Raw genomic sequence first — 22916 nt, 5'->3', positions numbered from 1 at the left:
AATGGACAAATTATAATTACAAATGGACAAATTCGAATTACAATTGAAATATTTCGAATTACAATTGAAATACTTCGAATTACAATTAAAATGTCTTGAATTACATCTGAAAAAGGTATAGTTTGATTTTTGATTTTTTTCATTTTTAATTTTAACTTTTTGATTTGAAATTCGAATAATTACATTTGTAATTCCATTTAATATCCCAATTATGATAATTGATAATTAAATTGTTCATTTCGTAATTCAAAATTTTTTATTTCTACAACTCTTTCAGACGTTTAGAAATTCAAATTGAAATACTTCGAATTACAAATATTAAAATTGAAATTTCGATTAAAAAATTTAAATTTCAAATTGAAATTTAATTGGAATATTTCAATTTACAATTGAAAACTTTCAAACTACAAATTTGAAATTAATATATTTCGGATTGCAAATGAAATGATTCGAATTATATATAATTATATATATATATAATATTTAAAATTATAGTTGAAAAAAAAAAAAAACAAATTTCAAATAAAATTCTCAAATGTTATGTAAACAAGTAAAAAAGTATCAGTCGGCTTTGCCGACCGAGATATACCCTCAGCCTATGTGAATTGAAACTTTCATCTACGCTCAGATCGAATGTGGATCAAATTTGTTCAAGAGATATCGGGCATATCATTGAAGTTACATTTTTAAATATTCGGGGGAAGTAACGGAAGTTGTGGACAGATATTGCTTATCTTCGAACTGAAACTATGACAAAATATGACGAAAGCCAAATTTTTGACCAAATCGGTTGATCAGTTCGAGAGTTATCGTGCGTTCCAGCCACTACATATGGTGCCATAGGGGTTTTTAACACCTATCGGGCTGTATGGACTTGCCCCTGATGAAACTGGTACAGTCGTATGAGGGGCAACGAATAGCAGTTGTTACAACAAAAATCTAAGCGATTCGAGAGCAGGTCTTAGGAAGGCCACATTTTGGACCGAATCGGCATATCCGTTCGAGAGTTATCTTGCGTTCCAACCACTACACATGGCGTCATAGGGTGTTTTGTACCTTTCCGGCTATTTTCTCAGGAAGTATGGACTTGCCCCTGATGAAACTTATGCCGTCGTATGGGGGGCAGTGAGTACAAGTTGCTACAAAAAAATCAAAGCGATTCGAGAGCAGGTCCTAAACTAAACTTTTCCGAAATTTTGTGTGGGAGGTATCCGAAGGAGTGAACCGATTGAGTCCATATTGGAACATCATCTAAGTCTGGTAGAAATTTCACGATGTGCAAAGTATGGACCAAATCGGTTAATTCCTTCAAGAGTTATTGTGCGCACAAATTTTCTGAACATTTTCGAGCTTTTGTGTGGGAGGTACCGGAAGCAGTGGACCGATATAACCCATCTTCGAATTTAAACTAAGTTTGGACACAATATTACGAAAGCCAAATTTTGGACCAAATCGGTTCATCCGTTCGAGAGTTATCGTGCGCACCAGCCACCCAGACAGACGGACGGACATTGCTAAATCGACTCCAAATTGTCTGAAACGGATTTCGTCCAAACATACTTGGGATCTAAAACCATTATTTCGATGAGGCACATTTTGCCCGTATGAAAGTGTATATACCCTCGTTATGCTTGGTTTACATTTACGAAATCCACTCGATTTAAACTGTCAAATCCATAGGTTAAACGTCAAATGAAATCCAGATGAGATTTCATTTGACATTTGAGCTATGGAATTGACTGTTGAAATCGAGTGGATTTCGTAAATGTAAACTTAGCATTAGCATAAATGCTGAGGGTATAAAAAATATGAAAATGGTGTATATTTAACGCCTACCCCCTAACATTTTTATTAGCATAGAAGAGAAAAACTAGTGCCAAGTGTATATTAGACCGCAACGAACACAATACACCTATGCGTAAAGTATGTATATACACTAGTGCGGCCCGAAAAATGATAATATGCATTTGACACTAGTTTTTCTCTTCTACGCTAATAAAAATATTTAAAGTGTTTGTTTTGATTTTAATTAATAAATATTACACTTTGTCATCATCATTGACAGCAACATATTCGCTGTTGGGACTCGACTGGCATGATGTTGTTGTTGCTAGTGTTTACCTGCGAATAACAAAGCTCAGGTCCAATTAATACGTCATATACAAGCGTTTTTTTTGTTTCGCAGTCTATCTCTTCTCTATATACTAAGTTGTTGTTGTATATTTGGGTTGCGGTAAGGTGGTTGTGGGCCATAAGTGTGACTATTGCAAACGTCACGACACGGCAGAAAAAAACGACAACAAGCGATCGTGTAGAAGCGACTAAAATCAAAATCAGTGCAGTGATATTTTCTTTAGTCTGTCGGGTCGATCGGTCTCTCTAACGTCTGCCTAATTTGTGTGGCAATTGTACTGGCATAGAGTGATCGGCACTAGTAGAGCCATTGTAGTTTTCTCAGATGGGTATTTCTTTTCTTGTGTTGTCCCATTAATGTTGTTTTTGTTTGGTATTTTTTTCGCGACGTCGTTTGTCAAAACTCTTTGCATTGTGTGTGACTACAGCGTTTTTGTTCAAATTGGATATTTCAAATATCTCAATCAGTTTATTAGTGTTCACGTCGCAAATAACACATATCAAACGTATTCGCATTGTGATCTCGACGGCGTTTCTTGCACGCATATCGCGATCAAATGGTTTAGATATTTAACGCGTAAATTTCGATGACAACGATAATACCGACAAATCTTACAATTTATTAACGATCAAATAAAATATTCATAATGCGTTTTAATTGATTTGCAAATTGAAAATTAAAAAAAATCGACAAAAAAACAAAAATTATTTTTCTTTTGTGATAAAACATGCATGACATGCACTGCCATAATAATAACAACAAAAACATCTAATACTAAAATTCAACAACATGATAAATTGATATATGCCAAAAAAATGTTTGTGAAAAAATAATAATAAATTTGTTTGTGCAAAACGAAATAAAAATCGAAGGCACAACTACAGTGAGTGAAACTGCGATGATAAATTAGTAATGTTAGACTGGTGGTTCAAAATAGAAATTAGATTTGGTTGGCCACAAAAAATAATATTAATTAAAAACCTCCCCAACTCTGAGTCATTCGATTTTGCCCATATCTGTCATATTGGCTGGATTTCGCTTAAAATTGTCCATAAAGTGCAAAAATGAGATACACCCAAATAGTTGTCGAAACATTTCTGAATCGCGGTAACTAATATTCCGCGGAAGAAGATAATTTAAAAAATATGTAAATGGATTTGAAAAACAAATCAGCAATGACTACAGTAGGGAATGAAGGAGGATAAGGATAAACAAATAAAAAAGTGTCAGCATCAAACCTGTGCTGCTACAACAACAACTCCTTTCCATATTTACCGTGTCCATTAGGAGCTTTCGGACTAATATGTCGGAAAACATGAACTTGCCCACGGGAAACATTTTATAACTTTAAACAGGACCACAACTTTCTGCAAAAAAATACAAAAGATTCTCGAACAGCCCTTAAACTGCACTTAAGCAAAATTGGTGAAATTCTGTGACGATGTTACCCGGAAATATTTTCCGACATAGACTCTGTATATTCATCCTTCTGCTTAATCTTGCTCTGGGTCTATCTCCAGTTCTATGAATATAGCTGCTTTGATGAGATGTAACCACAGATCTACTAGAGTTAGTTGAGTAGGTTTGGCATGGCAGTTGAAAAGGTGCAGTGCGTCGTGCGGGCCTGTGTCGCATGCTGGGCAAATTTTTTGACCTATGGGAATTCGGACGCTCCTAAGCTACGATTGATGGCGGATTTTTTCCGAGGACCGCATTCACACGATAGTTGTTTATGGCATCTGCGACTGCATCCGTGTGAATGCTATTTAAACCTGCTTGATATTACTGTTGATCTAGGGGTTTTCTCTTGTAATGTTGGACCTATCCGGTCCTATCCACCATATGGTGATTAGGATGGCTCTCACGGTAACACCCGATCAAGTACTGCCACGAAAGCATGTTATTGTGTTGAGTTTGTATCCTCATGTAGATGGTCCACTGAAGAAGAAGGAATGAAGAAAACATGAGGAGGCACCCTGTTGTAGTTCTCAGGTTGGCATTCTGAGAGGTTTTTCATCGCGTTGCACTTATATTCGTGGAACATACTGGCGCTGCATAGCTTACCACAGACCTACCTATGGCGTTATACATGGTCAACAAGGTTTCTTTATTTTCACCCCAAGTATTGCAGGCTAGGTACTTAAGGACCTTGTTTCTACATCTCAGCGCGGACGACATGAATTTGCTGTCGAATGTGACCGCAAGAATTTTGGTGTAGTTTGTGGTCGAAATTCTGCAACAATCGACCATGACATTCAACTTTGTTCTTACCTCTGCCGTCCATGCGTTGAAAAGAGTGGCCCTAGATTTAGTCGGGTATATTCACATATTCCTGGCGTGGAAAAAGAAGGTATAATCAGTAAAATGGAGTTGAGCCTTTTGCAAATGACATCCACATACGCTACTATCCCAATGCGGTATGTACTGCTTACGGAACCTCAGTAACGGGATCACCCAGCCGATTTACAAGACTTAGGGAATGACGTAGATGGCTAGCGACAGGTTGAGAACTTTAGTGAGATACTCAACTCCCGGCACATCCAGCTGTTTCAGCATTACCATGGGGATTTCATCAGGGCCCAACGCTTGACATCCGCATACGCTACGATCCCAATGCGGTATGTACTGCTTACGGAACCTCAGTAACGGGACCACTCAGTCGATTTTCAAGACTTCGGGAATGACATAAGTGGCTAGCGACAGGTTGGGAACTTTAGTGAGATACCTTACTCCCGGCACACCCAGCTGTTTCAGCATTACCATGGTGATTCTATCAGGGCCCAACGCTTGACATCCGCATACGCTACGATCCCAACGCGGTATGTACTGCTTACGGAACCTCAGTAACGGGACCACCCAGCCGATTTTCAAGACTTAGGGAATGACGTAGATGGCTAGCGACAAGTTGAGAACTTTAGTGAGATACCCAACTCCTGGCACACCCAGCTGTTTCAGCATTACCATGGGGATTCTATCAGGGCCCAACGCTTTGGGATGATTTAACGATCCTGATAATATTCGTAACATCATCCATGGTAAGTTGTAATGGTGTCACTTCCGGAGTGCTCGACAAACTGTCGATTAAAATAACTTGCTCACATCTTCGGATCAGTCAGTCAGTAACGTCACCAAACTTGACTGAGGTCCTATCTTCCTTCTTTCCAGGGTTCGATAGTGATTTAACCGTTGCCACAATGTTGCAACTCTTCACATGACTTAACCACTTGTTTCGCTTATGCTCGCTGACCCACTTGTAACTGTACCATTTCTCTGTCTCTGGGTTCACTGTGGTTGGCACGACCAAGCTCATCACGCTCATTTGCTAGTCCGGTCACCTCTGCTGGGAAATTTGGTCTCACTTCGGGTATTCGACCAGCAGGTATATGACGAGCGGCTGCAGCAGTTATGATGTCTCGGATCGGCCTTTCTGCTACTTGACCATCAGAAAGGTTGGGCAGATTTCTGAAATGGTGCTTAGTGAACTCTATGAAACTGGGCCAACTAGCTTTATCGTGATTGAAGAAAGTGCGGCGTTCAGAAGTGTGGAAATCGGGTGGTCTGGTGATGAAGACAATTATGGGGAGATGATTTTACTCAAGACAAACGACAGGTTCGAAGGTGGCATCATTTTGGCAGACCAGGTGATACGATGGTTATATATGGCGATCTGTGACACTCTCCGCTAATTCTAATAGGGGCGTCCTTTTTGGCCGTGCAAAACGTAGAGCGATCAATCTGCACAATCACCAGAGGGGTGGTCGTTTCCGAAGACCGAATGCCACAACTCGTGATGAACATTAAAGTCCCCAAGACCAGACAGTTATGACCTATCAAAAGCGAGTTTATGTTGGGCCTATAACATGGAGTACAGCTATTTATCGGCGGGATGTACACGTTCAGCAACTCTACCTAGGCAGTTCTACACCTGACTGTTACCCCCATACATTCCATGTACGGGTTATTAGAGCCAGTCTCAACCGAGATAGGTCTGTATTGAACAGACCGGTGCAATAGGAAAGCTAATCCTCCACCTCCACTCCGGGTGCGATCCTTGCTCAGTACGTTGTAACCATCACAACGCTGTAAGCTGCAGTTGCTGTTGAGCTTGGTTTCCTGTACCGCCGACTCATGGAATCCACTATTTGCTCGATCTTCTCTCGGGGTCCATTGCAATTAATTTGCAAAAATGATGTTTTTTCAGGGATTGGAACAACAACGGCTGGTGTTAGGTTCTGCTGCAGTTGGGGGACTTACGATGACTCACAGGGGCTGTGCTCCCGCAGCATGCAGCAACATAGTCCCTCGTATGAACGAGTCCAGAACAACCCCTGAGATGCATCCACTCCCGGCATCTATTGCATCTCACCAAAGTTTGAGTGCGATGGATGCGGATGAGACAACCTGAGCACATTTAAATTGGACCTGGATATTCATCCTTCTAGGCATGGCCAAAAGAATCCGGGATATGCTGCTCCAAACACAGAAAAACGATACAAATACAAACATGTGTATACTAAGGTGGCAGCCGTTGACCGGAACACGGGTGTTTTGTGGTTCCGGGTCAATTACCGGTAAAATGCGGTAATATCCGGAAAAATATCGCCGCCGTGGCATTGTTTGATCTGGTCGTTCTTGTCTTCGACAGTATTTTTTTCCATGGGGAGGTCAAGTTCGAAAATGGCTTATATCGGCCCACTTTTTTGTATAGCCTCTATATAACGGTATTTCCAGATTTTAGGTATTTTGAGGAGTTTAGCTGCATTTTTTGTCTGAACTAGCTGCAATTTGACCTTTCTAAGTTTGACCTTTCTAAGTTTGACCTTTCTAAGTATGGGGCTATAGCCCCATATAATGGTTACGTCCAATTTCAGGTATTTTGACGTTTTTAGCTAAATTTTCAGTACGAATTAGCTATAATACCAACAATTGTGGTCCATGTTTTGGTATAGCCGCCATCTAATGGTACCTTCTGATTTTAGGTATTTTGAGAATTTTGGCTACTTTTTTGCCCGAACTACTTGTAATTTCACAATTGAAGTTCCCATTGGTCACAAAACATCTCCAACAAAAATCGTCAATGTGGGTCCATGTTTTTAGGTTTTTTGAGAATTTCAGTTAAATTTTTGACCAAACTATCTATAATTTGACATTAAAGGTACATAGTGGTCACAAAACTATTACACCAAAAATTGTCAAAGTCCATGTTTTCGTATATCGCAATATAACGTTACCTCCCGATTTTAGATATATTGAGGGTTGTCGCTACATTTTTTGATCAAAATATATATAATTTGACATTTGAGGTTTTTATTGGTCACCAAACTTCACCCCGAAAAACTGTCAACGTGGATACATGTGTTGGTATAGGCCCCATATAACGGAACCTCCCGATTTTCGGTACTTTGAGGGTTGTCGCTAAATATTTTGACCAAACTATCTATAATTTGATATTTGAGGTTCCCAGTCGTCACAAAACTTCTACACCACAAAATTGTCAAATTAGGTCCATGTGTGGGCATAGCCCCTATATAACGGTTCCTCAGATTTTTTGTATTTTGAAGATTTTAGCCACATAATCCAAACGAAATGCCTGAAATCTGGTTCCAATACAATTTATGGTGGAGGGTATAAAAAGTTCGGCTGTTTTCACTTGTTAGCATTCAAATCTCCTAGAATAATTTTTTTACTAAGCGTTCGTAAAATATATCTTTGGTATGCTCGTCCTTGTCTTCGGTTTAGGGCATGGACGCAAATAAGACTAATGTTGAAACATTTTGTTTTTATCCAAATTGTAGCTAGTCTTTCATCCACCGGGGTAAAAGTAGTGACCAGATGTTTTAACTTCCGACTAACTGCAAATCTGCAACCAAGTTTTATGCATTTGTGACCGATATTTGCAAGTTTTTTATTGTTGAAACCAACAACTTTTCGCTTGAAAACTTTTATATCATCTTCTTTGAACTGCTGGCATTTTGGATCACCCGATGTTATTTACGAGACTATCACTATAATTGCGTTATTCATATGTATTATGTTCGCGATTTTCTTTAGTTGTGTATTTTGCAAAGTATGATGAAATATTATAATATGCAACATAAACAACAACAAAAAACTGAAAAATTTTGTAAACGAAGCAATGCATTTGCAAATGCTGAAAAAATAATAAGGAAGAAAATAAGAAATGCAATCTATTTCAAAATATTGTGTAAACAAAAATTGTTTTAAAGAGAAATTCATCTAAAAATTGTCTACCACAGGCACCATCATAACAACAGACCGACAGTGGTAATGACAAATCGTCTAAAGACAAACAACGAACAAAAAACCATTTGCAAAACCCCCAAGAAATCCCCAACAAATAATCCCCACATTTAAAATGTCGACAACTATCAGCGAACCTTGAAAGAGGGAATTGTTTACTGTGTATATATTGTCAGTTTGTATTGTTGGTGTAAAACAACCAATATTATTTTGCAAAAAAAAACAAACACAAAAAACTATAATTTGCGTATTTTAAAGACTATACCAAACCAAAAGATATTTCAAAAGAAATTTACAAACATAAAATGAATGTTTTACCATCAGAGTGGTGATGAGGTGTATCTCAAATAACAAACAACCAAGCAACCAACCACCTTAACATTATTTCACACTCAACAACCTTTTTTTAGTTAATTGGCCGGCCTTTTGTAATTTTTTTAATTTAAATTTTGTTTTTTGTTCATCTAGTAGTGTAAAGAGAAAAAAATCAAGAAAAATAAAATTTTACAACAAAACACACACACATACGCACATGAAGTGTACATAACTACAAAAAGTAGACATCCATAGGATGTTTTTGAATAACTTCTGCCTGTGATATTATTCTTTTGAATACTTTGCTGTGATTTTAATTTGTGAAGCTAGTTCTACCTTCTAACTGTGTTACTGACAAAGCCCAACCATGAAATTCTTTCTAGGCCTTGCCAATTGGACATCCGACAGTCGTGACAAATATGATGGCAATCAAACCGATAAGGTAAGTTCAACATCTTATTTGATATTTTTATAAAATATTATTTAGAATATAAGATCAGAGAGTTATATTAAAACCAGTAAGGAAATGATCAAAGTTTGGCGGCCCTACACCACAATGAATATGTATAAAACATGGAATAATTACATACTTTACCTTCTGTAATGAAAATACTTAGCTCAACCGTCACATCATTCCTCGGAGCAGTAAATCAGTGGATTTATTGACTGCCTTTCATGTTTCCGTTACATATTCTCGCATATGAACTAATTAAATGTGAACTAAAGAACATGAATGTACAATAGAGCATTGGTGCTCGCGCCTTTACGCTACAGTAAATGCAAGATTCTCTTAAGTTTTATTAATCCAGCAACACATCGAAGTTTGTTCTAATCTTTGAATTAATACATCTTAGAAAATTATTAGAATGACAATTATGTTAAAAAAAAATTAAAATATGTAATGAAAACTCAAGAAAACCGAAAATATAGATTTCTCTTAAATACAGTTGTGAGCAGCCCTGCATTAGAGCGACCCAAAAAACAAATTTTTTCATTCGATTTACTACTCCCAAGTTTTTTCCATTTGACCCAAAAACCTTATATTTTGTGGCAATCGGTTAACGTTAACCCGTGCCACCTGAGCGATCTTTGCTTTCATAGTAATTTGTATGAGGCCAAATGTTCATTTTTACGAAAATTCTCTAAAGGCCGCACTTATGGTCCAATCGATTAAAAAACGTTACTATTTTATTTTTGTGGCTAAAAAAAGATTTATACACAAATTTATGACGATAGATTAACGTTCTTTATTTCCATAGTACCTTGTATGGGGGGCCAAAGGCGAATTTTCCGAAAATCGCTCTACAGGCCACAAAGGTCTCATTTTTATACCCTCAGCATTTATGCTACCGAGGGTATATACACTTTCATACGGGCAAAATGAGTCTCATCAAAATAATGGTTTTTGACCCCAAGAAAATATCTCTATCCCTCCAAAAGTTACAGAATTTTGACCAGGAAAAACAATTCTGAACCGCTGTGCGATGTTCGTTTGTCTGTTCAATCAAGATACAGCTCTTAATATTTAAGATGCAGCTTTAAAATTTCGTATAGAAGTTTCTATTACTCCTAGAATGTTTGGTAATGAAAATGGGCTATATCGATCCACGTTTTGACATAGCCCCCATTGAACGGTACATCCCGATTTTCAGTATTTTGAAGGTTTTGGCCCCAACACCCGAAATGACTTAAATTTGGTTTTTAGTCTTCTTCGGAGCTGCAAAACTTTCCCCCAAAAATTTGTCAGTATATAACCCACATAGAACGGTTCCTCACGATTTTCGGTATTTTGAAAGTTTTAGTCACATTTTACCACCGAAGTTGCTAAAATTTGGTATTTAGTCATCTTCGGGGCTACACAACTTTTGTCAGTATAGGTCCACATTTTAATATAGCCCACATATAACAGCCCGGGAATAGATAAAATTCGGCATATAGTCTTCGTTGGGATTATGCAACATTCCGGCAGAGAATTGTATGTCCACTTTTAGATATAGCGCCCATAGAATGTACCTCCCGATTTTCGGTATTTTGAAAGTTTTAGCCACATTATCCAACAGAAATGGCTAAAATTTAATATTTAGTATTCGTTAGTGGTATGAAACACTCTTGCAGGGAATTGTCGGTAGAGGTGTACGTTTTGATATAGCCCCCATAGGACGTACTTTCCAATTTTCGGTATTGTGATTGTTTAAGCCACATTATCCTACCGTGTTGACTTAAATTTGGTATTTAGTATTCGATATGGGTATAAAACATGCCTACATAGAATTGTGGGTATAAAGGCACGTTTTAATGTAGCCTCCATTTTGATGTTTTTAGACACTTTATTCATAGATATTTGGTATTTTAAATATTTTATCTAATTTTTTATACCCTCCACCATAATATGGAGGGTATATTAAGTTTGTCATTCCATTTGTAACTCATCGAAATAATAATTTGCGTCCCTATAAAGTATATATGTATGTATATTCTTGACCAGCATATAATTCTAAGTCGATTTAGCGATGCCCGTCCGTCTGTTGTAATCACCCTATCTTCCGAATCAGTTGAGATAGAGGGCTGAAATTTTGTATACATGTGTCTTTGATCTGAACTTAGATCAAGTTCGATGATGGGCTTTATCGGTCCACGTTTTGGTATGTCCCCATATAACGGCACCCCCGATTTCAGCCATTTTGGCATCTTTAGTTACATTTTCAGACCGAATTAACAATAATTTGACATTTAGGGTTCCCAGTGACCACGAAACTTCTCCACCAAAAATTATGTACATAGGTCCACGTTTTGTTATAGTCCCCCATGTAACAGTACCGCCCGATTTCAGGTATTTTGAGGGGTTTAGCTAAATTTTTGACCCAATCAGCTATAATTTGGCACTTAGGGTCTCCAATGGCAAAGAAACTTCTTCAGCAAAAATTATTGACATGGTCCACGTTTTGATATAGTCCCAATATAACGGTACCATCCGATTTCGGGTGTTTTTACGTTTTTAGCCACTTTTTCAGATCGAATTACATATAATTTGGCATATAGGGTTTCTACTGACCAAGTAACTTCTCCACCTTAAATTGTGGGCATAGGTACTTTCACAACAGAATAAAATATATTTATTCTATACTAGCAGACCCCGGTCCGCGTTGCTGGCCCGCCGTAATGAGTTTTGATGACAACTTTTTATCGACTTTATGCTTGACAATTCAAAAAATTCAAAAACAGATATTTTCTACCTCACTTCTTCGGTCCATTGTCAAACGAGGAGAATTTTAACTTTATCAACAGATTTGGTATGTAACCGTTCTTTTTTCTTACGGACTTTGTCGGATTTTTTCGCCAATTTTTGTTGTTTAGGATTTATTATCGTCCATGTTCCTGTCTTTATCCTAAAGCGATCTAATTATAAAAGTTAAAAAAATGGTTAAGTCGAATTCTCCCACTTATTGAGACTTATATATTTTAGTTTTTCATGGCTGATGGACCGTTGAACCTCACCATTTAAGGAAATATGTAAATATATAGTTTTTCTTGATCGGGGGCGCAACCACCGTTGTCTCGAAAATTAATTTGTCACCCAATGCATTCATAAGTTTAGCAAATATAGCGACTATAAAACAATAGGCCCCTGAAATTCGTCTACAAATTTATAGCATTTTGGACCACGGGACATTCCTGAACATTTTCTAAAAATTAGGTTCAGTAGTTTTGGAAAAATAATGTTTTGAAAAGAGTGGGCGTGGTCATCAGTTTTCAAGATATAACATATTAAAAAAGTGGGCGTGGTCCGGTATTTTGGCTACAAATATGTACCTAGGGTGCACACAACTTCATTGCCCACCAAAATTTATACTAAAACCGATATAATCACAAGTTTAGCTTTTAAATATAGCGTTTAAAAGAAAGACATGGGGAAGGTACCCCACCTCTTCCGAAATTCATAAAATATACATAACAACGGCAAACATTGAGATTTTGCTGCAAATTTTATGGAAATCGCTTCAGTAGTGTTGGATTTATGACATATTAAAAAACAGGCATGGTCGGGACTTTAGGCCCTAAAGAGGTACCTAGATTGTAGATTAATCCGTAAATTTTTAAACCGATACATGCATAATTTTTGCAAATATAACGTTTATTTTAAAAATATCGCATAGGGGAGGTACCCAGCCCCCTCTGGAATTCAATAAAATATTTAGCCTGTTTTCGGGAGCCATCCCTGTACATTCCCTGACAATTTCAGTAGTTTTTGCAGAAAAGATTTAAATTGAAAATTGGAAAAAGTGGGCATGATAAACTTTTCTTTCCATAAAAACCTAAGTTGGGTTATGACGGCATTTGTTATAAATAATGCAAAGGAAAGTACTCTGCCCCCTTCAAAATTCAAGAAAATATGCATTCTATTTTTACCGTGGGCCATCCCTGTACATTCCTTGACATTTTCAGGAAAATCGGTTCAGTAGTTTTGTAGATTTAACATATTTTAAAAAGTGGGTGTGGTCAAATCTTTGGGTCCTAAAAAAGTGTATAAGGTCGGAGACACAACCACAATTGTCTCGCAAATTAACTTAACGGGGGTTATCCCTGTACATTCCCTGAAATTTTCAGGAAAATCGGTTCAGTAGTTTTGTAGATGTAACATATATTTTAATAAAAAGTGGGTGTGGTCAAGACTTTGTGTCCTAAAAAAAGTGTGTAAGATCGGAGACAAAACCACAATTGTCTCGCAAATTCACTTCCAAATAGATACATTCGTAATTATTGTAAATATAACATTTTTAATAAATAGGGTATAGGAGAAATTCCGAAATTCAACTGAATTTGTAGCCTATATTAACTGGGGCCATCCCTGTACATTTCCCTGGCAATTACAGGAAAATCTGTACAGTAGTTTTTGTAGAAAAGATTTAAATTGAAAATTGATAAATGGGCGTAAAAGTGGGTTATGGGGAACATTTCACAAAAAGGATTATCCAAATCGGTGCAGCCGTTCTCAACTGATGCCATTACCAACGAACGACATTTGATTTGTATTTATATAGATTAGCTCAGATTATTTCATGTTGGAGGGTATGAAAAGTTCGGCCCAGCCGATAGCTATAATTCGACACTCCGAAAGTGTCAACAACTTTGTAACAAAATTATATTGTTGTAATCGATACGGCATATGGTAGTCCATATTTATTTTAGACAATTTTCCTTGCGGCAATTTTCAGTTTGTAGATGAGAGAGGATGTTGAGAGGCAAAGGGTTACCATTTGCCTCACCTCTCTCTCCATCAAACTGACAATTGCCGCAAGGAAAATTGCCTAATGTAAATATGGACTATGTCCCAATTTACATAAGGCGAGTTTACTTGCGGCAATTGTCAGTTTGATGGAGAGAGAGGTGAGGTATATGGTAACCCTTTGCCTCCCAACACCCCCTCTCACCCACAAACTGACAATTGCCGCAAGTAAACTCGCCTAATGTAAATTGGGACTATCGACGTACAAGGAAAAGAACATAGCTTACACAGAAAAAATGTAACCAACTGATAAAAAAAAAAAACAAAAATCCAACTAATTTTTTATTGATTTTTTTGCCGATAAAAATTCAGCAAAATTACATTCTCGCTCAAGTGCAGATCATGGTGCAATAAGATAGTGTTCCAAACGTCAAAATTTGTTTAAATTTTGTTTTTTGTTTACTATTGTTTAACTTTTATATCGACACCTCCAAATAATAGTATGCTAAGTCTAAAAAGTGAGTTTTGCAGGAGAAGCTCTCAAAGTTTGGAAATTTTTTTGAACGTCAGTACTATGCTAAGTCAATATTTGTTTATAACTTTTGTTCGGATTGACCAATCATTACCAAAATTAGACAGAATTTAAGTTAAAGGACGTTCGACACCTCCAAATAATAGTTTGCTAATTCTGAAAATCGAGTTTTGCAGGACAAGCTCTCAAAGTTTGGAAATTTTTTTGAACTTCAGTACTATGCTAAGTCAATATTTGTTTATAACTTCTGTTCGGATTGTCCGATCATTACCAAAATTTGACAGAATTAAAGTAAAAGGACGTTAAATATAAAAATGTAAAGAACTTGAAAACATGCTAAGTCGACTTAGCATACTATTGTTTGGAGGCGTCGATATGTGTTTTCATTCATAACAATCTATTTTGGCAGCTAATATAACGATCAGCTGTTTTGACGGAACACGTACTTATTGTACCATGGTTCAGTAAAAGAGTAATGGCCTTTGTTTGTCTTTTTTATTTTACCAGAAATTACTTTATTAAAAAAATTATTATTTTATGTTTCGCAGCCATTACTGCATATCTACTGATATTAATCATATTGAAATTTTAAATACACAAATCTTTATTAATAATTTATTCTTATTCTTCCTTCTTCTTCCATTATTTTCTTCACACAGACACCTGCCGACTCATCGAAACTTAATCGCAAAGAGTCATATAAAGCGCAACGTAAAAATTACCGGCGCGAAAAGAAACGTGTTGCATCGGAATTATTAAATTCACTTCAGGATCCTGCTGTGATTGTCTTAGCAGATTGGCTTAAGGTAAGTGTGATGAGCAGTAGGTGATTATTACCCCCACCATAATGATGTATAATTTCCGTTAAAGAGGAAATTTCAAACATTTTCAAGTTCAACACGTCTTGTACGTTTAACGAACGTCTTGTAGTATTAAAGGCAATGTAATAATAAAATCTTAGGGGGTGAGATGGATGTCTAAAGCTACACCTCACATACATACATATGTACATTTAGATTGCGTGCTGGTATAAACAGTCAAACTGATAGATATGCGGTTTATTACTATTATTATTATTATTAACAATGACATTGAGTATTTATTCTCTGTAATTTGTATTCATCATTTATATCATGAAGTGTGGAAGTTTTTTTCCTTACTATTGCTGAAATATGGGAATTATTCCCAAGTGAAGAATTTAGTTATGCCAAGGAATGTTTAGCATAAGCTTGGGAATATTTATGAATGAATTGCCTGTTGGTCGTTTAGAGAGCCGTAGGAAATATTTGATTAAATGGAAGCAAGGTGCAGCGAAAGGTTCTAAGGGCTAGCCATGAAATTATTCCGCAATAGGTTGGGAATATTTATGAAGGAATTACCTGTTGGTTGTATTGATGTTTTTTTATTTGTTAAGTGGGGAAAGATGAAGCGGAAGAGGAAGGGATTTTCTTACTGATGTAAATCAACCGATAGCCTACAGAAGCGATTTTGTTTTAAGGCAATTTCAAAAGGCCACGCCTTGGTTCAACACGCAATTTGCAAAGGCCAGCCTCCGGCTAGATTTTTAAGGTAATTTTCAAAGTCTAGCCTCCGGCCAAGAGTCATGGATTTTTAAGATAATTTTCAAAGGTCAGCCCTTGACCAATAGTCGTGGATTTTTAAAGCAATTTTCAAGAGCCAGTCCTTGACCAATAGTTGTAGATTTTTAGGGCAATTTTCAAAAGCTAGCCTCTGACTAATAGTCGTGGATTTTTAAGGCAATTTTTAAAGGCCAGCCTCCTGCCAATATTCTGGGAACTTAAAAGCAAATTTTCAAAGGCCAGTCTCCGACCAATAGTCGTGGATTTTTAAGTCTATTTTCAAAGACCAACCCCGGCCAATAGTCATGGGCTTTTATAGCAATTGTTAATGGCCATCCTTTTGCCAATATTCGTGGAATTTAAAGGCCAGCCTCCGACAAATATTCTTGGATTTTTAAGTCAAATTTCAAAGATCGTGGATATTTTAAGGGAATTTCCGAAAACCAGCCACCGCCTAATAGTCGTGAATTTGTATGTAAATTTTCAAAAGCTAGCCTCTGGCCAATAGTCATGGACTTTAAAGGCAATGCTTAAAGGCCATCCTCCCGCCAATATTCGTGGAATTTAAAGGCAATTTTTCAAAAGCCAGCCCCCGGCCAAAAGTCATGGACTTTTATGGCAATTTTCAAAGGCCAGCCTCCTCCTTCGTGGAATTTAAAGGCAAATTTTCGAAGGCCAGCCTCCGACCAATAGTCGTGGATTTTAAGTCAATTTTGAAAGGTCGTGTTTTTTAAGGCAATTTCCGAAAGCTCGCCATCGCCCAAAAGTCGTGGATTTTAAGGCAATTTTCAAAGGTCAGCCTCCTGACAATATTCGTGAATTTTTAAGGCAATTTTCAAAGGTCAGCCTCCTGCCAATATTCGTGGAATTTAAAGGAAAATTTTCGAAGGCCAGCCTTCGACCAATAGTCGTGGATTTTTAAGTCAATTTTGAAAGGTCGTGTTTTTTAAGGCAATTTCCGAAAGCTCGGTATCGCCCAAAAGTCGTGGATTTAAGGCAATTTTCCTGCCAATATTCGTGCATTTTTAAGGCAATTTTTAAAGGCCAGCCTTTGGCCAATAGTCGTGGATTTTAAGGCAATTTGCCAGCCCCCGGCCAATAGTCATGGACTTCTAAGGCAATTTTTAAAAGCCATCCTCCTGCCAATATTCGTGGAATTTAAAGGCCAGCCTCCCACCAATATTCGTGGATTTTAAGTCAATTTTTCAAAGATTGTGGATTTTTTAAGATAATTTCCGAAAGCTCGCTATCGCCCAAAAGTCGTGGATTTAAGGCAATTTTCCTGCCAATATTCGTGAATTTTTAAGGCAATTTTTTAAGGCCAGCCTTTGGCCAATAGTCGTGGATTTTAAGGCAATTTGCCAGCCACCGGCCAATAGTCATGGACTTCTAAGGCAATTTTTAAAAGCCATCCTCCTGCCAATATTCGTGGAATTTAAAGGCCAGCCTCCCACCAATATTCGTGGATTTTAAGTCAATTTTTCAAAGATTGTGGATTTTTTAAGATAATTTCCGAAAGCTCGCCTTCGCTCAAAAGTCGTGGATTTTAAGACAATTTACAAAGGCTAGCCCTTGACCAATAGTCGTGGATTTTTAAGGCAATTTTCCAGCCCCCGGCCAATAGTCATGGACTTCTAAGGCAATTTTTAAAGGCCATCCTCCTGCCAATATTCGTGGAATTTAAAGGCCAGCCTCCGATAAATATTTTTGGATTTTTAAATCAAATTTCAAAGATCGTGAATATTTTTAGGCAATTTCCGAAAACCAGCCTCCGCCTAATAGTCGTGAATTTTTATGTAAATTTTCAAAAGCTAGCTTCTGGCCAATAGTCATATATTTTAAGGCAATTTTCAAAGACCAGCCTCCTGCCAATATTCGTGGAATTTAAAGGCAAAGCCAGCCTCCGACCAATAGTCGTGGATTTTTAAGTCAATTTTGAAAGGTCGTGGTTTTTTAAGGCAATTTCCGAAAGCCCGACACCGCCCAAAAATCTTGGATTTTAAGGCAATTTTTAAAGGCCAGCCTTTGGCCAACATTCGTAATTTTTAAGGATATTTTTAGAGGCCATCCTCTTGTCAATATTCGTGGAATTTCAAGGCCGTGGATTTTTTGAGGCAATTTGCGAAAGCCGAAAGCCTTCGCCCAATAGTCGTGGATTTTTAAGGTAATTTTCAAAGGCAAGCCCATGGCCAATAGTTATAGATTTTTAAGGCAATTTCCGAAAGCGAGCTTCCTGCCAATATTCGTGGATTTTTAAAGCAATTTTCAAGTGGATTTTTGGATTTTTTAAGACAATTTTCGAAGGCCAGCATTTGGCCAATACTCGTGGATTTTTAACACGTTCGCGGACGCAAAAAAATTGAGAGAGGTGCAAAAATTGACACCCATTTTTTTCGAAATTAGTTTTTTTTTTTGCATTTATTAATTACTTATTAATATTATTATAATTTTTTATTTATTCTATTTTGGATATTGATGAAATTAGTCGTATTACGTAAATTAATCACAAATACATACTATCGTACACAAGTAATTCGCTAAAAACTGGCATCGCATATGAATGCTGTAGCATTCACGTAATCCTACGTCACCATGAAAATGAATTCACGTTCGCGAACAATAGATGTGGATTTTTAATGCAATTTTTAACCCACTTAGCGCCAGAAAAATTTTTTTTGGAAAATTTAAAATTTTTTTTGAGTTCCGTTTAAACGGACAGCTAACTTTTCAGTGTAATACAGATTAATTTTTGTTTTGTATTCACAATTTATCTTTTTAGAATAATACTTTCACAACTTTTCTAACTAATCTCTGCGTTATATAAGTATAACTTATCTACTTATGTGTTTTATACCATTGTAAGAAAATCAAAAAATCACTTCACGAAAATGGTTATTTTTGTGACCGAACCGAGAAAAACTACGCAGGTCAAATGTCAATTTATGAACGGGAAGGACAGCCATATTAGCAAACAATTAGAAAATTCAAAAACTCCCGCAATAAAACACGCATCTAACTGTTTTTAACCTGCATTTTTGTGCACAATGTTTGCTGACGTTTAAAAGACCAGTGTCTTTAAGTGGGTTAAAGGCCAGCCTCCCAACATTAGTAGTCGATTGTTAAATATATTCCGCCCATCCTGCCTGCTCTTGAATTGTCCACATTATCGATTACTGCACAAAATATTGCATATTTTTAAAAACATTTTTATTATTTTTCTTGCCTCAATGTCAATATTCATTCGCACATTAGTTTACAATTGCAAGAATCGCAATATATGCCGCCAGCCTGTGATCGTAATATTTATTGCATTTAGACCACAAACCAATTTGATTTATTTACAAAATATTTTCATTGTTGGATTGTCTCGATGGTCGAACAATTCATTAACGCTTGCGATCAAATTGATTGGCATTTCAATTCCACAAAATCAACAAAAAATGTGTACACAAATATCCACTATATGTATGTACCATATTTATGTATTTACAATTGTTTATTTGCACATTCTACAATGATAATAAAATTGATAACGAGGTGCGTTTTGGCAGTTCATTTGTAGCATTTTAAGTAGGCACGTAAATGCAGTGATTTGTCATAGATACCTCTTATCTGGCATTAGTTTGCGATACTACTTTATGTCAAGTGGCTTAGTAACAATTTGGGAATAGGTACTTTCTTTTAGTTAGTGTTAACTTGGGTGAAAATCGCTTAAATTCTAGGGATTTATAATAGCAACCATTAATCAACCATACTTAGATTTTTTTTATAAAAATTCTCAATCCCTGACCATGCTTTTAATGAAAATTTATTATAATTTTTCTCAGTGTCCTATTGTTGTTTTGTTGTTATTTTTTTTTTGCGACCAATCAATAAGCAATTGGGTGTTAAATGTTTGCTACTTTAGAAATTCTTCTTTGTACTCTAATTGTACCGGGTTAGATGCGATGTTTAGATAAGCGAAATAATGTTTTAATTTTGGAAAATGCTGATAATTGGCCAAGTGCAGTGCATTGATAAAATTGTTATTAGTTTATTTTTGAAAGTGTGAACTTTTGGTTTTATGGAAATAATAACTGCATGCCAAACATTGGTTCTTATAGATTGGACATGTACTTACTTAGCTGGCCCATTACAGAACCGTAGACCGAACTAAGAAAAGATCTCCAATTCTCTCTGTTTAGTGCTTCGCTTTTTGGAATACCACGTCTTGTCATCTCTTCATCCACTTGTTTGCGTCATCTATTCTTTGGCCTGCCAATTCTGCGTGCACCGCCATGTGGCTCGAATCTATACGCCTTTTTAACGGGTTCATCATCACTCATTCATATTATATGGCCTAGCCAACGCAATCGCTGCATCTCGATACGTTTAACTATATTGATGTCGTTGTATAGCAGATACAGCTCGTGGTTCATACGACGTCGATATTCACCGTCAACGCAGATCGGTCCGTAGATCTTTCGAAGAATTTTTTTCTCAAACACGTCAATCTGCTTGCGCAAGTACCCAGGCTTCGGAACCATACATCAGCACGGGTAGTATCAGTGTTTTGTAAAGCGTTATTTTTTTTTTGACGAGTTGTGGCTTTGTTTTTGAAGTGCTTACTTAAGCCAAAGTAGCATCTGTTGGCCAATACAATCCTTCTTCTTATTTCACAACTGATGTCGTTTGTTGTGTTTACGGCGGTGCCGAGGTATACGAAGTCTTTTACTACCTCAAAATTATAGGAACCAACTTCAACAGTTGGTCCGATCTCAATGGCCGCATTGCGCGTCGACACCATCAACTTGGTCTTCTCGCCGTTTACCGCCAGACCCACTTTAGCAGATTCTCCTTCGACCTTCATAAAGGTATAAGTTACTTATTTTACTGATCGTCCCATGATGTCTATATCATCAGCATAAGCAAGTAACATGTGGCTATTGGTGTAGATTGTGCCACTTCTTTTGACGTTTGCCTCTCGTATAACCTTGTCCAGCAGGATGTTGAAGAGATCACACGAAAGGCTGTCTCCTTGTCTGAAACCTCTTTTGGCACAAAACTCTTCGGAGAAGTTCTTTCCTATTTTAACTGAGGAACTCGTGTCAGTTAAAGTCATTTTACAAAGCAGCTTTGCGGGGATACCAAATTCAGACATGGCGTGGAATACCTTTGAACGCAGCGAGCTGTCGAAGACTGCTTTATAATCGACAAAAAGGTGGTAGGTGTCGACCTGCATCTCTTGGGTCTTCTCCAGGATTTGCCGCAGGATAAATACCTGGTCAATGGTGGACTTGCCAGGTCTAAAGCCGCATTGGTATGGTCCAATTATTTCGTTGACCATGGGCTTTAGTCGTCCGTACAATATTCCTAACACTATCTTGTAGGCGATAGGGAGAATACTTATGTCCCTATAGTTGGAGCATAAAGTCTCAACTCCTTTCTTATGGACGGGACACAGGATGCTCAGGTTCCAATCGTCGGGTACGCGTTCTTCCTAATCAGCGTGTCGCCTCCGGTTTTAAACAGCTCGGCTGGTAGGCCATCAGCTCCTGCTACCTTATTATTATACCCTACACCACTATGTGGTAAGGGGTATTATGTGTTAGTGCATTTGTATGTAACATACAAAAGGAAGCGAGATAGACCCATAGTTCCTTCTAGGGATATACATAGAATCACTTTCTGAGTCCGTCCGTCCGTTCGCAACGTACAGGTCGCATTTGTTCACCGATTTTCGATTTCGATAATTGGCCAAGTGCAGTGCATTGATAAAATTGTTATTAGTTTATTTTTGAAAGTGTGAACTTTTGGTTTTATGGAAATAATAACTGCATGCCAAACATTGGTTCTTATAGATTGGACATGTACTTACTTAGCTGGCCCATTACAGAACCGTAGACCGAACTAAGAAAAGATCTCCAATTCTCTCTGTTTAGTGCTTCGCTTTTTGGAATACCACGTCTTGTCATCTCTTCATCCACTTGTTTGCGTCATCTATTCTTTGGCCTGCCAATTCTGCGTGCACCGCCATGTGGCTCGAATCTATACGCCTTTTTAACGGGTTCATCATCACTCATTCATATTATATGGCCTAGCCAACGCAATCGCTGCATCTCGATACGTTTAACTATATTGATGTCGTTGTATAGCAGATACAGCTCGTGGTTCATACGACGTCGATATTCACCGTCAACGCAGATCGGTCCGTAGATCTTTCGAAGAATTTTTTTCTCAAACACGTCAATCTGCTTGCGCAAGTACCCAGGCTTCGGAACCATACATCAGCACGGGTAGTATCAGTGTTTTGTAAAGCGTTATTTTTTTTTTGACGAGTTGTGGCTTTGTTTTTGAAGTGCTTACTTAAGCCAAAGTAGCATCTGTTGGCCAATACAATCCTTCTTCTTATTTCACAACTGATGTCGTTTGTTGTGTTTACGGCGGTGCCGAGGTATACGAAGTCTTTTACTACCTCAAAATTATAGGAACCAACTTCAACAGTTGGTCCGATCTCAATGGCCGCATTGCGCGTCGACACCATCAACTTGGTCTTCTCGCCGTTTACCGCCAGACCCACTTTAGCAGATTCTCCTTCGACCTTCATAAAGGTATAAGTTACTTATTTTACTGATCGTCCCATGATGTCTATATCATCAGCATAAGCAAGTAACATGTGGCTATTGGTGTAGATTGTGCCACTTCTTTTGACGTTTGCCTCTCGTATAACCTTGTCCAGCAGGATGTTGAAGAGATCACACGAAAGGCTGTCTCCTTGTCTGAAACCTCTTTTGGCACAAAACTCTTCGGAGAAGTTCTTTCCTATTTTAACTGAGGAACTCGTGTCAGTTAAAGTCATTTTACAAAGCAGCTTTGCGGGGATACCAAATT

At 37.4% G+C, this 22916-nt stretch overlaps 1 protein-coding gene across 21 annotated transcripts in view; it reads left to right on the top strand.

Annotated features, from left to right (window-relative positions):
* Positions 1-22916, top strand: part of Orp8 (Oxysterol-binding protein-related protein 8) — a 119427-nt gene that overhangs the window by 72489 nt on the left and 24022 nt on the right. For 9 of the 21 annotated variants that reach the window (XM_073959161.1, XM_073959159.1, XM_073959157.1 and 6 more), the window contains 2 exons: positions 9094-9152; positions 15126-15272. In XM_073959161.1, the coding sequence (XP_073815262.1) occupies positions 9094-9152; positions 15126-15272 (206 nt within the window). Of the gene's footprint in view, positions 1-2339; positions 3018-8185; positions 8420-8863; positions 9153-15125; positions 15273-22916 lie in introns of those variants that run through there. The other 12 variants (XM_073959178.1, XM_073959171.1, XM_073959173.1 and 9 more) reach the window with 10 other exon arrangements.

The sequence above is a fragment of the Musca autumnalis genome, unplaced genomic scaffold (genome assembly GCF_047663935.1).
Source record: "Musca autumnalis isolate F117 unplaced genomic scaffold, ASM4766393v1 scaffold_1, whole genome shotgun sequence".
NCBI lineage: Eukaryota > Metazoa > Arthropoda > Insecta > Diptera > Muscidae > Musca > Musca autumnalis.
The sequence above is the reverse complement of the archived record's forward strand: the minus strand, read 5'-3'. Positions and strand labels throughout refer to the sequence as shown.